The 12,869-nt window shown below is 54.8% G+C and overlaps 1 protein-coding gene and 1 long non-coding RNA gene across 3 annotated transcripts; one reads left to right on the top strand and one right to left on the bottom strand.

Moving 5' to 3' along the window:
• Nucleotides 1–1,525: 1,525 nt before the first annotated feature.
• On the bottom strand, nucleotides 1,526–10,890 carry LRRN4 (leucine rich repeat neuronal 4). Its single transcript, XM_077872263.1, has 5 exons — nucleotides 10,498–10,890; nucleotides 8,806–9,469; nucleotides 7,458–7,662; nucleotides 4,062–4,199; nucleotides 1,526–2,661 (listed from the first exon to the last, which is right to left on the bottom strand). The coding sequence occupies exons 2-5, from the start codon at nucleotides 9,458–9,460 to the stop codon at nucleotides 1,656–1,658; spliced, it is 2,004 nt and encodes a 667-aa protein (XP_077728389.1). The 5' UTR covers nucleotides 9,461–9,469; nucleotides 10,498–10,890; the 3' UTR covers nucleotides 1,526–1,655.
• Nucleotides 2,550–8,701, top strand: LOC144297993 (uncharacterized). Of its 2 annotated transcripts, XR_013364997.1 has the most exons (6): nucleotides 2,550–2,688; nucleotides 3,068–3,120; nucleotides 4,965–5,055; nucleotides 5,271–5,358; nucleotides 5,730–7,752; nucleotides 7,872–8,701. It is a non-coding gene; the product is annotated as an uncharacterized LOC144297993 (long non-coding RNA). The 2 variants fall into 2 exon arrangements; XR_013364998.1 differs by lacking the exon at nucleotides 7,872–8,701 and having other exon boundaries at nucleotides 6,430–7,237.
• Nucleotides 10,891–12,869: the final 1,979 nt, after the last annotated feature.

The following is a 12,869-nucleotide window of genomic DNA, read 5'->3' as shown; positions in this document are numbered from 1 at the left end:
AGTCCTATTGGATTTGGGTGGGCCTTAATAAGATGAGGGAAGTTTGACTTTGGGTATATACTGGAAGAAAATGAAATCATCTTGAAGAGGAGATCTGCACCCTTATGTTCACTACAGCATTATTTATAATAGCAAAGACATGGAAATAACCCAAGTGTCAATGGATGAGTGGATAAAACGTGTGTGTGTGTTTATAAAATTTATGGCTGAATGTTACTCAACCTTAAAATGGAAATCCTGCCATGTGTAATGATAGGGATGGAACTTGAGGGCATTATATCAAGTGAGATAAGGCAGAAAAGGACAAATTCTGTTTGATTCCTCTTGTATATAGAATCTAAAACCAAAACCCAACTCCTAGAAACAGCAGTAGATTGGTGGTTCATGCTGGTGGAAGATAATGGATGAATGTGATAAAAGGGTATAAACTTTCAGTTACAAGATGAGTAGGTTCGGGAGATTTAATGATCCTCAGAAGACAGCATGATGATTATAGTTAATAATGTATACTTGAAATTTGCTTATAAGGTCTTAAGAGTTCTTAGCACACATCAAAGTAACCATGTGAGTTGAAGGATGTGTTGACTAAGTATTTTGTAATCATTTCCCAATATATAGGGGGTATCCAGTCCTTACACTGTATACCATAAATGTACACAAAGTTATATGTCAATTATATCTCTGGAAAGATGGAGGGCAATAATTTTTAAAGAGGGAAATTTGGACACAGAATGCCATAGACAATGATGGCATAGAATGGATTTATCTGCAACCCAGGGAACACCAAGGATTGCCAGCAACAAGGACTGATATGGAATAATTCTCAAGATTCTCCAGAAGAAACCAGTCCTATGGATACCCTCCGTTGTGGTTTTCTTGCCTGGACTGTAAAAATGGATTTCTGTTGTTTTAAGCCACCCAGTTTGTGATAATTGTTATAATAGTGACAGAAAAGTAAAATAAATGCTGATGTAGAAAATTAAAAATCTGGAGCCACATAATTTTTATAAAATCACTTTTTTAAAGTTGGTATGCAAGTGAAAAGAGGATGTAGTAAGACATAATCCATACTCAGATACAAATCATGAAGGCACTGTTTGATGGAACTGAGAGCAAAATGCTTTGGCCTCTAGCTAGAGCCTTGAGGTTCTTTTTTGTTCATTTCTTCTCAAAAAAAAAAAAAAGATCCTGAAAGTCACCTTATTATGCTTTGTTAAGAAAAGGAGTTCATAGTTTCTTTGACCACTTAGACTGTGAAGTACAGTAAACTGACTTCAAAAAGGACAGCTTATCCTTGCGTTTCTCAGATGCTCCCAGAAGACTGCAGGAAGCTTGACCGGGACCAGGACCGTACTTCCCTGCAATGACCTGAGAATGTCACCTCGAATGGCCAAAGGGGCTGAACTGCACGAACCGTTCCGTCTCCTCCCACTTTCACACCCAGTCTATCGTCGCCGACCCGGGGGCGTGCGAGCTCCAAGGTCTCCGGAGGAGCGGGAGGCAGGGAGCCCGTGGTTCGTCGCCCGAGCCCGCGCGTGGCCGGCTCCCCGTGCGCCCCGGGGCGCGGGCCTCGGCCGGCCGCAGCTCCCCAGCCCCCCCGCACAGGCGGCCGTTGCGCACAGGCGGCGCGAGGCGGGCGGGAGCAGGGCGCCGGGCTACGAGCGGCTCCGGGGCTCGAGCGGCGGCTGGAAGGCCGGGTTTCTGTAGGCCACCAGGTGCGCGGCGCGGCGCGGCGGGCGCGGGGCCCGGCGCCGGCGGCACAGACACAGCGCGAGCAGCAGGCTGGCGACGAGCAGCAGGCCGCAGGCGGCGCACAGCCCCGCCAGGACGAGCGCGGAGCTGGGCTTGGTGGTGAAGGCGGCGCAGGCCCGCGGCCGGCCCAGGCCCGAGGCCCGCGGCAGGCTCAGGCCCGCGGCGTTGGCGGCCAGGACGCACACGCGGTACGCGGTGGCCGGCGAGAGCCCGTGCAGGGCGTGCTGCCGCGCCGTGGCGCAGATGCCGGCCACCACCGACTGCGACCGGTTCCCCGCGCCGCCCTCGGCCGAGTAGCGGATCTGGTAGCCGCGCACCGCCGAGTTGGGGGCGCACCAGCGGACGAGCGCCGACGTGTCGCCGACCTCGGTGACCGCCTGCAGCCGCGGCGGGTCCGGCGCCGTGTCCTCCCCGCTGAGGCCGGGGCACCGGCACCGCCAGCGCCTCTGCAGCTCGGCGCACGGGGTCTGCAGGTGCCTGCAGGGGTGGTAGTCGCAGGGCGCGTCCCGCGGAGGCGCCGCCGCCGGCCCGTGCTGCCCCGCCCCCGCCCCCGCCCCCGCCTCCTCCTCGCTGGAGTCGCCCAGCAGCAAGACTGGAATGGCGCCCTCGGAGGGACCCGGCTGGGGAGCCCGAGGGGGCGCCTGCGGGCCGCGGGAGGCGGGGGGCAGCCCCGGGGCCTCGGGGACGCCGCGTCCGGCTCCCGCAGGCCGAGCGGGGCGGGCGGTGCTCCGTGGGGCGGCGGCGCGCGGGGCCGGCGGCGCGTGGGCGAAGGGCCCAGGGGGACGCGTGGCCTCGGGGACGGCGGCGCTTCGGGCCCGGGGGCAGGCGGCGGGCAGCCGGGACAGCGGGAGGGGGGCCGCGGAGACGCCGTGGGATCCCGAGGCTGGTGCGCACGCCGTGTCTGCTGCCCTGGAGGGGACGCCAGCAAGTTAGGAGGTACTTGGAGGCGGGGCTCCTCGGGTGCTGGGCTTTGCGGGCGCCACATGCTACCCTCGGGCCGCCCTTCGCCTCGCTGACCCTAGGGGCAGCCTGTGGAGGAGGCGCCCCTCATCATCCCCGTTGGGCAGAGAAGCTCAGCAAGAGGAACTAGCTGCCCAACACAGCCGCTGGCGGAACCCAAACCCAGGGCAGGCCGGGGGGGGGGGGGTCCCCATTCTCCGAGGCAGTCTGCCGTTTGGTGGCCGACCATCTGCTTCCTGGCTGACTACTAGTAATAATACTCAATACTAGCTAACATTTTCTGAGCGCTTGTATTGTATGAACTAATTTAATCCGTATGACCCTATGAAGTAGCCACTATTATCCCATTTTACAGATGGGGAAGTAGAGGCACAGAGTGGTCAAGCAATACAGCCGAAATCAACAGTGGTAAGTGGTGTGAAGAGGCAGCACTCTCAACCTCTTCATTAAAACTAGAGTGAGACCCTTCACTGCAAAGGATCTGGGTCCTTCGGAGGTAACATGAAGGGGATGGGAGCCCCACTTCACAGCTGGGTTTGGGTGGGACGTGAAAAAACAACCACACATGATGCGGGGAAGGGTCTCCTGAAGTGAGCTGCAAGGAGGAGAGTTTTGCTTGTGGAGCTGGTGTGAGGGTTCTCGTCTCCGGAGGTGTCCCTAGCTGCCCCCATTCTCTCCTGGTGGCCAGTCTGGGCATGGCTCCCCACTGCAAAAACAGCTCATCTGGCCAACACCCAATGGGAAGTCTTTGAAGGACTGCTTTTTCCCCTGGTCCACAAGAGCTCTGTAAGCCCATTGGCCTTAGACTGAATGATGCAGGAGACCAGCTGCATCTTGGGGAACTCACTAGGGGGGCCCAGTGGTTAAGAGCACAGTTTTGAAGGAAGACACATCCTGCCTCCTTCATCCAACAGCTGCTTGACCCTAAGCAGGCACCGCCCCCTTTGGGCCCCAACCCACTTGTCCATAAAATAGAACAAAGATAAAACTATCTTGGCAGAGAGGATATAGCTGTTCACTTAGCCCATTTTTCCCCCTACTGGGCACAAAACTAGACTATCTTTCCCAGCCTCCCTTGTAGTGGACGTGGCCTGCTGACTGACATTGAGCCACTGAGTTGAGAGTAGAAGTGATGAGCCCCACCTCCTGGCTTTGCCCCTTTGAAACTGCCGTGTCTGTTCCTTCCTCCATGCTCTGTGCCACTCTGGCTGGCTGGAATGAAGAGCCTCCCTCACTGGGGGGCCCTGAGTGTGACTACATGGGGGATGGCCACCCTGCCCAAGATGAGCAAGACATAAGCTGTGAGAACTCAGCTCGCCTCTTAGTCCTCTGCTCTGTAAATGTATTACCTGCTTAGGATGGTCCTCTTTGCATCCCTGAGGAGCCAGGACAACTCACAGCTGCAAATGAGGGGGTTGCCAAAGAGGCTGATGGATAGGACCTGGGAGGAATGCAGGTTCCAAGGAGGGAAGGAACTCAAGTTGCAGCTGAAACACAAAAATTAATTAAGTCAGGCCTTAAAAATCAAGTCAAAACTACTCCCAGAGAGCCATGGTGGTTTCACCGCAAAATCATTTTGTTAGGGGTTAGATGACACCACTTTGGACAAAACTCTTTAAAGACCTTAGACTTCACTTATCATCTGTCAAGATACCAGCCCAACTCAGTCACTATCACCCCTCCTATCAAATGGAGACAATACTCCCCTGCCCGTTTGTTACATCACAAAGAGTCTGTGATAATGAAACTGCTTAAAAGTGTAAATCTCTACATAAAAGTGAGATACTGTTATTATAGACCAGTCACAAGAGATGGAAGAAGTTGTTTATTAATGAGAACACTCTTGAATATATACTACGGCAGTTGAACTGAGTGCTGATGGCACTCAGCACCAGTCCTTTGGTGGAAGATGCCTCACTGAAGTGTATCAGTTAAGCTCTGGCTGAGTAGAAATTTCCCCAAAACTTAGTAGTTTTAAATAACAAATGTTTGTTCTTAGGAGTCTGTGGTTCTTGTGGTCTGGGTCAGGTCAGCTGGGGCTGGAAGACTAGGCTGGCCTCATGTCTATGGAGCCTCAGCTAGGTTTGCTGGGGCCCCTTCCATGTACTCCTCATCATTCAGGAGGCTAGCCCAGGCTAGTGTACATGGTGGTGGTGGTGTGGTGGGGGTCCCCACCAGCCAGGAAGGGAAAGCTCCAGTGCTCAACCACTTTCAAGTCTTTGCTTATGTCACTTTTGTTAATGTCTCACTAGCCTAAGCGAGTCACATTGCCACGTCCAGGTTCCAGAGGTGGAGAAAAGACTCTACTTCTTGATGGGAGGAGCTGCAGTCACATTGCAAAGGGTGTGTCCGCAAGGATGGGAGGAATTCCTGGGGCCATTTTGCAAAGGGTCTAGCACACTCAGCAATGACAGGGCCCCTCTCAATCCTCCGTTCTTTCTTCCCTAGAGTCTTACAGAGCATTTGGCCTGAACTTTCTCAATTCCTTGAGTCTCCTGGCTTCTTTTACACATACTTATAATTCATCTTGAGCTACAGGTGCTGTACTTGACTTTCAGGTTTCTTCTGACTAAAGGCTGGCTTTCTCCACCTGCCTGGGAACCTTCTGCCTTCCTCAACTACCCTGGGGAGAAGCTCATGTGCTAGGTGAGTAAGGACCGACTCCTCAGATCTGCTCTAACACTCCAGGGTGATGGAGACCTGACACTTGTCCCCTCTGGAACACCAGATACATGTGTGTGCTATTTATATTGATTCTTAATGCACATATATGAGTATATACATATATGCATGCTTGCTTTCAGCAGATTTCACAGAGCTAGAGTGGAATCTTAGGATGAGAGTTTACTTAGTACTTCAGCATGCCAGGGAAATATTTTTCTTTTTGCCTGAAGGGGGAGAGGGAAAGGATTATCATATTTTTGAACAGGTAACATTGCCCAGTACTTTACATTCATCATCTCGTTGACATCATTCTGACAATATAGTGACATAATAATATTCTGCTCATTTTTCAGGTAAGGAAAATGAGTCCTTTCCCTATCTGGTGGCCCTTTCTGCCACCTGTGCAACTTGCATGTGATAAAATCAAGTTGAATCACCACCTACTTGGGGCTACAGGAGGGCCTGGCTCACATCCTGGTGTGTGTTGCATGTCTCTCCATTTGAACTACAAAGACCTAGTGTGAAAGAAGTTTTATTTGCTCTCCCAAATAACCTCTTTTCACTTCTTTGCTGAAATACTGCCCCTCCCTCCTGCATGTCAGAGGGGACTGTTGGAGGGCTTTGGGCACACTGGGTTGGCAGAGCAGCCAGGGAGGTGGCCATCTCCTCACCAGTGGGTGCTAGCTATGCTAGGGCAGCCAAACATGACTGGGTATTTAGAACAGCTTCCCCGGGGGAGGGGGCGGGTGGGCTAAGGAGAGCCAAGAGTAGACCAGGCTGAGAAGAGGGAGAGAGGGCCCAGCAGGGCCGATGGAGAGACTTGAGAGCACAAGAAAGCAAGTGGCTCCTTCCCCCACGCTGGAGCACAGGTGGTAGAGTTGGGGGGAGAGGGGCCTAGGATGAGCCAGAAGGGGTTCAACCTTCTCCTTCAGGCCATGGGAAGCACTGCAAGGTTTTCACTTGGCAGGAGGCTCAATCAAATTATGATTTAGACCGACCTCTTGCCTCAATGGGGTGACAGGGTTACAAGTGTTCTTAACCTGGGGTCTGCAGAGACTGTGAAAGTGGGTGGAGTCAGGATTTGAGCTGTGGCTCCTCATCTGATACCTTATCCACAAGTCTGAAGCTCAGAAGAGGAGTCAGAGCCAGAGAGGATATCACTCTCACCAACATCACCACCACCACCACCATCATCATCATCACGATTACCATCACTATCACCAATTCACCATGACTACCAACATCAACACCATTACCACCATCACTGTTGCTGCCATTATTCCCATCACCTTCTTCACAGCCACCATATCATCTTCACGAATGGTAGAGCACGCACCATGTGCCAGACACTGAGCTAAGTGCTCTTGCATGTTCTGTTTCCTTTTCTCTCATGACAAACCTCAAAGTGAATATTCTGGTTGTGGCTGGAGCTAGCAGAGAAAAGAAAGAAGTGTCTACACTGAAAGTGATGATGGAGGCAAAGGTGCTTCCCAGGGCCCAGATACGGGCTCCCATGAAAGGAGGTGGCTTGGGGTCATCTGCAAAGGGATTCTGCTTCTCCTGTTGAAGTCAGGACAGTAGCTGCTCTTGATAAGGAAGGTAAATACAGTGACACTCTGGACAACCAGGCCTGAAAGGACTGATCCTGGGTCCCAGCTGCAAGTAGGACCTTTCTACTCCCTCACCTTTCCTCCCTAGACACGTTCAAACCTTGAAAGGGCTGAATTGCATAAATACCTGGGGTGGCAGAGGGGAGGTGGGGGGAGGCAAGTGGATCCAGAAATAGAGAAGAACCTGATGCTTCATCCCCTCTTCCCCCAGCAAGTTTCTCAGCCTGGGCTTAAAGGAAACTTTACATGCATGAGAGTTTGTTGCACAGTTATTAGGCCAATGTACTATCTGGTACCTGACCAAAATATCACCCAAAGCACGAGGAAGCACAGAAATCCAGAGAGGATGCGAAGGAGCAGAGGGAGAGGAATTAAGGTCTGGTTAGTGCTATACAATGCTTACACGTGTTCAGCTTGGTGCAATGGGCAGAAATCAGTTATGTGATTCACATGTGTTTTAGAAACACTTACTTCTGGAGTAGAAGGACCTGTAGGCAAGGAGTGTCTTGGAAGATGTGCGTGTGGACAGAGCTAAGTGCTGAGGAGTCTTGACAATCCAACTGCCGCAGGTTTGGGTTCATCTTGAAAATGTCCCCCTCCAGGATTCTCAGCCTGGGCATCTTCCTCAGGTAGAGAGATGTGAGGTTCTGCAGGTCTTTGATCCACCCTGACTGCACTGAAATACAGAGGGGAAACTGCCCACTACCCGGGAGGGCACACACCCGAGAGGCTGACACAGCATTACAGAAACGATGAAAGGGACAGGGTGAGTTGTAAAGGCCATTGCTGAGTATGGGCACAGTTAGCAGCTTTGGGAAGCTCAGGAGCATGGACCACTTCAGCTGGAAGAGCCCTCAGAGGTGACCAGTCTGTCCTTCCTTCCAGCCCCAGAGGTAGCCAAAGTCAGAGAGGAGAATGACAGGCCCAGCGCCACACAGCTGGGAAAGGATGGAGCGAGGACTTGAAACCCAGGATAGGGTCTCCAAGGCTTCTCCTGCCTCATCCTCTTGCTGAACTCCACAGTGAACTACCCCAGGCTTCACTCTAATGGCTACTGAAAGTGGTGACATTTTTGAGAGAGGTAAGGAAGGAGCAGAGGAGAAGCAAGGCTGGATGAGGCCCAGAAACCTAATTTTGTGGCTCCCCTAACAAATGGAGGATGTACCACTTCCCCTGTTCCCCATTCCCGCTCCTCCTTCTGTCTGTAGTGGAACAGGTTATTATAGGCACGCGAAGTGTTTTTTAAAGAAGTAAAAACCAACCTTGTGAATCAGTCAAAACGTGCCAGGTACAGGGGAAGTGGTACTCCCTTCCCCCCTGTGTCTTATTTGAAGACTCAACGTTCACAGAAACAATTTGGGCCAAAGTAGAAAAATCCATGAATTCATCCTCAGGGCACCTGTTGCTTCAGGCTAACTGCATGCTTGGTGCCAAATTCATTCAATGGGCCCCAAAGCCATGCCTCCCCCGCCCCCCCTCCTGCCAGCACTTGCGCGCTCTGCTGGGTAGTAGCAGAGGAGCAGAGGCTCAGGCTGGGCTCTGGACCCCGGATGCCCGGTTCGAGCTGGAGCGGCGAGACCGCGGGCCGGACACTCATCGTTCCGTGCCTCGGTCCCCTCCCCTGCAAAGCGGCGACGAGGAATCACAGTCCCCACCTTCGAACAAGGCCCGCTGCGCCCCAGAAATCGAGGTGGGGTTATTTTCGAGCCGCAGCGCGAGCGAGGAGCCCGGTCGCCACCCTCTGGGGAGGCCCCCCGCACCCCCCGCACCCCCGCCCCCGCCCACCGGGGGCGCCCTCCCAGCCCGGCTGCGAACTCACCGCGCTCCAGGAACGTGCCGCTGAGGTCCAGGACCTCGAGCGCGCCGCCCGCTCCCGCGAAGGCCCCGTCGGCGATGCCGGCCCCGGGGTCGCGGCCCAGCGCCGTGCTCGACAGGTTGAGGAGGCGCAGCGCGGGGAGGCAGGCGAAGGCCCGCGGCTGCAGCGCGCGCAGCGGGTTCCCGGCCAGCCCCAGCGAGCGGAGGCCGGGCAGCGCGGGCCCGGCGCACGGCGGCAGCGCGGCGAGCCGGTTGTAGCTGAGGTCCAGCGTGTGCAGCGCCGCCGGGCCGCCGGGGCCCCAGCGCAGCGCGGCGATGCGGTTGTGGCTCAGCGTGAGCGCCCGCAGGCGCGGCAGGTGGCCGAGCTCGGCGGCGCTCAGGGCGCGCAGCAGGTTGCGGCTGCCGTCCAGGCTGCGCAGCGCGGGCGGCAGGCAGCCGGGCAGGCGCTCCAGGCTGCGGTTCGCGAGGCTCAAGGTCGAGGCTCCCGCGGCCGGCAGCCCCTCGCAGGCCGAGGCCGTGGCGTTGCCGGCCCCGCTGGCCCGGGGGTCCTGCGGGGTCGGCCGGAAAGGGGGGCCCCTCTCCTGGGGCGGCCCTGCCCAGCCGGGGCGCAGCGCGGTGGGCAGCAGCAGCAGCGGCAGCGGCAGCGGGGCCCACCACATGGTGAGCGGCTGGGGAGACAAGAGCCCCGCAGCCTCGTGAGCCCGCAGAAACCCTCCCCGAAGGGGCAGGTAAGCCCCTCTACTCTCCGGCTCCGAGGGGCGCACAGGCCCTGGATGTTCCCCGAAGGACGCGGGACGCTCCTGCCGCACCTCCTGCCCTTCCTGCTCCCAGTGATGCCTTTCCCTCTCATTCGCCGTGGGCTAGCATCCACAGGTGACGTCTTGCAGGAGGCCTCCTCCATCTGTCCCCTCCTGCCTGAACCTCCAAGGAACCTCCTCCCTTGTTCCCATTGCATGAGCTTCTGGAGCGAAGGGACCGTGTCCCTTATTGCTCTAAACTTTCCCCAGGTGCCCAGATGCTGCTCCAGAAACATCTATTAATAATGAGCCAGTGAATGACCTCAGTCGGGAGAAGCTCTGCCGGAATAGAAGCATGGGACTTTCAGAAGACTTTGACAATTCCAGCAAAACTCACTTGCCCCCGTTTTTCCCCTTAGAAGGGTTCAGCCACAAGTGAGTCCCATTTGCATTTGACCTGGTTTGCAGGTCATATTTTAAAATGAGTTCAGAGGGCAGAACTTCCTCTTGAGAGGGCACTCAGGGTTGCCTTTGGGGAAGAAAAGAGCCCCCAGAAAATTGTGAGGCATGGGAACCCAGAGTCCAGCGTTTCCTGGTCTCATGCTGGTTCCAACGACAGCCAGGACCCCTGAGGTCAACCTTGCCCTAGGGGGTGGCTGCAGGCTCCTAGGTGTGGAGTTTCTAGAGCAGCTGGGGAACCGGAGAGGGGTAGATCACAAACCCGGGGGCTGGTTTGGGAGCGGCAAAGCTACTTCCCACCAGGCCTGGCCTTGAGGTCACTGCTCCATGTGGCCCCAGTTCTGCAGGGTCGTATTCCCCAACCCCACTGTCTCTGCTGACCACCGGGTTTCTGAGCAGCCACCCAGGCTTCTCTCTTGCCAGTTGAGGGTCAAGGTGATGGGAAGGATCCTGGAAACTGAGGCCAGGAGGCCACGGGTCTGGGAGAATGTCATACTCACCCTAAGCTGCCCTGCGGGAGTATGGCACCCCTGGATGCTCTTCACAGTCCTCTGTCCTGTCTTATGGATTCCAGAGGTCGGTGACTTAGACAGCCAGCCGTGCAACTCTGAATTCCAGAGGGAGGCCTGTTTCCCAGGTACCCCTGCTCCTGGCCCCACCTACTGAGAGAGCCTGAGCTACTCCAGTCCCTGCAGCCCCTCCTTCCCCACCAAGACTTTGTGGTCCTTAGCCAAGGCTCTCACTGCCTTTTTCCCTTCTCCCTGGTGCTGGGCCTGGCACCTCCTTCCTGCTCTCCACCATTGTTACCTCTTCCTGCACTGCCTTTCCAAGGCCTGACAAAGGGAGGGAGTTGGCTGGCCAGAGAGAAGTCTGAGGGCTAGTGGGTGCAGTGAGGCAAAGGCAGCACTCTCACCTCTGAAGAATCTGAACCTCCTGCTGGGTGATTCCCACTTCCTGGGATAGTTGGAGGCTGAATGATGAGCTGGTATGAGGAGGAAGCCCCTTTCTCCAAAGGAGGAAGGCACCTCTGTCCATAGGAAGGCTTGCAGGACTTTAGAGGAAAAACTGGCAGGAGAGTGGGTCCTCAGAAGAGTCTGGAAGCAGGGCCAGGCTCAAACTGTTAGGAGTTAGTTGGACAGTTCGGTAGTTAGGGCCGGGGTCCCCCACAAGAAAATACCAAGTCAGGACAGCTGAAAGAAAACAGCACTGACACCCTGTTTTGCAGTTTAGACAGGACCGGATTGACATTCTTTTTTTGCAGCCTTTGCAGAAATGACTTCTATCCTGAAATAAGACAATGAAGCACAAGGCATTTGTCCCTATCACAGGGAGTGGGGTGGTTAAGACCTAAGCCCCCAGGTGTCAGCAAAAAATGACCATCAGCACAGAGACACTAACCTAATAGGCAGACAGATAACGTAAACAAAGCCCTGAGTGGTACGACTCAGCACCCCAGGATTGCTTACGATAGTTCTGCAAAACAGCTTGCAAAACTCGGTGAACTTAGAAACTCCGGGGTCAGCCCTCTCTGGCCTCCCTCCCTCTCCAGGAGCTTCATACTCATGCTCGATAAACTTTGCTTTGCTGCTGCCACTTTCCTCTGGTCCACCTCTTCATTCTTTGAAGCGAGAACCGAGAACCGCAGGCACTAAAAGGCAGAGTAATCCTGCAACAAAACCAAATCCAGGAGTCCCCAAGAATGGGTTTCGCTGGGGTGACAGAGTGGATATTTGTCTCCGTTTATCTTGTGAAGATAAGTAAAGGGGGCGGAAGTGCAGAAAGAACATTGCTGCCCCATGGCTGGGGTGGTGGATGCGCATTACTAAGAGCAGCGATGATATTAAATACACTTTGTTTACAGCTGACAGTGCCCTTCTCTCCCAGAGTTCCAAGACTAGTCATCTTGTCTGAGAGGCTTTGATCTGCATCCCCCACCTCCATCCCCTTCCCACTGCCGCCCCCAGGCTGAGGATTAATCATCCCCAGCATTGTGTATACAGACAAGGACCAGAACTTCATGGATCTTTCCTCCTGTCAGTCCTTATCTGAGCAGCCCTGAGGAATTCCAGGACGCCTTGGAACTGGTGTGTTGTGTTAATTGGATAATTGCAAGTCCCCTGAGATCTCCTTTGAGGCCTTCTCAAAAGCCTCAAAATATCAGCCTAAGAGCCAGCCTGGGGCCTTGCTGCTTAGAAGCATTCCTTCATCTGCCCCAGCTGGCGGCAGGAAGAGGCCTGTTCTGTACAACCCTGTCTGGGGCAACGCAGTCACTATCCAGGGGGCCCAGGGCCCAGACCCCAGAGCCCCTCCCTGCCAACCTTCTCACAGAGTTAAACCAGCCAGGTCTACTCTATAGGCCAGGAGAGGTTTGAGGAGTATAGGCAGGGCTCCCCAGATGAGAGGGGTCAAATCTATTGAAACAGCGACTCTGAAGAGGAAGTTGGCCCCCCATGGAAGCCAATAAAAGAGGATCCCAGGAAGCAATGTTGGGTGCTCTTCTGCACAACAGTGGGGCAAGGAGGCTGAGGAACCCAGCTGAAGTCATTGCCCTGTACTTACCCAGAGCCCCAGGCCTTTTGAGCCAATATCTTGTCCTCACTGCTTGCTGGCTAGTTCACCAATGGCGGCCTGGACAGCCTGGCCTGGACAGGATGACCCAGTGTCTGAGCTTGGCTGTCTGGTTTGCTCTTGTCATGCCCAATCCAAGCAGACACACCCTTGGTGGGCTTCCCAGTTGGGCTTTTGAGTTGGGGAGTCTGATGGTAAATACTTCATGGCAGAGTTTGCTTACTGGTCTTGCCCAGGTGGCTGGTTGGCTTTGCCCCAGTGGGTGTACTCAGCTTGTCACCACTACCACCTTTTTTAAACCAAG

This window comes from Canis aureus, chromosome 26 (assembly GCF_053574225.1).
Source record: "Canis aureus isolate CA01 chromosome 26, VMU_Caureus_v.1.0, whole genome shotgun sequence".
Lineage (NCBI taxonomy): Eukaryota > Metazoa > Chordata > Mammalia > Carnivora > Canidae > Canis > Canis aureus.
This window is presented reverse-complemented; position numbering and strand designations above follow the sequence as displayed.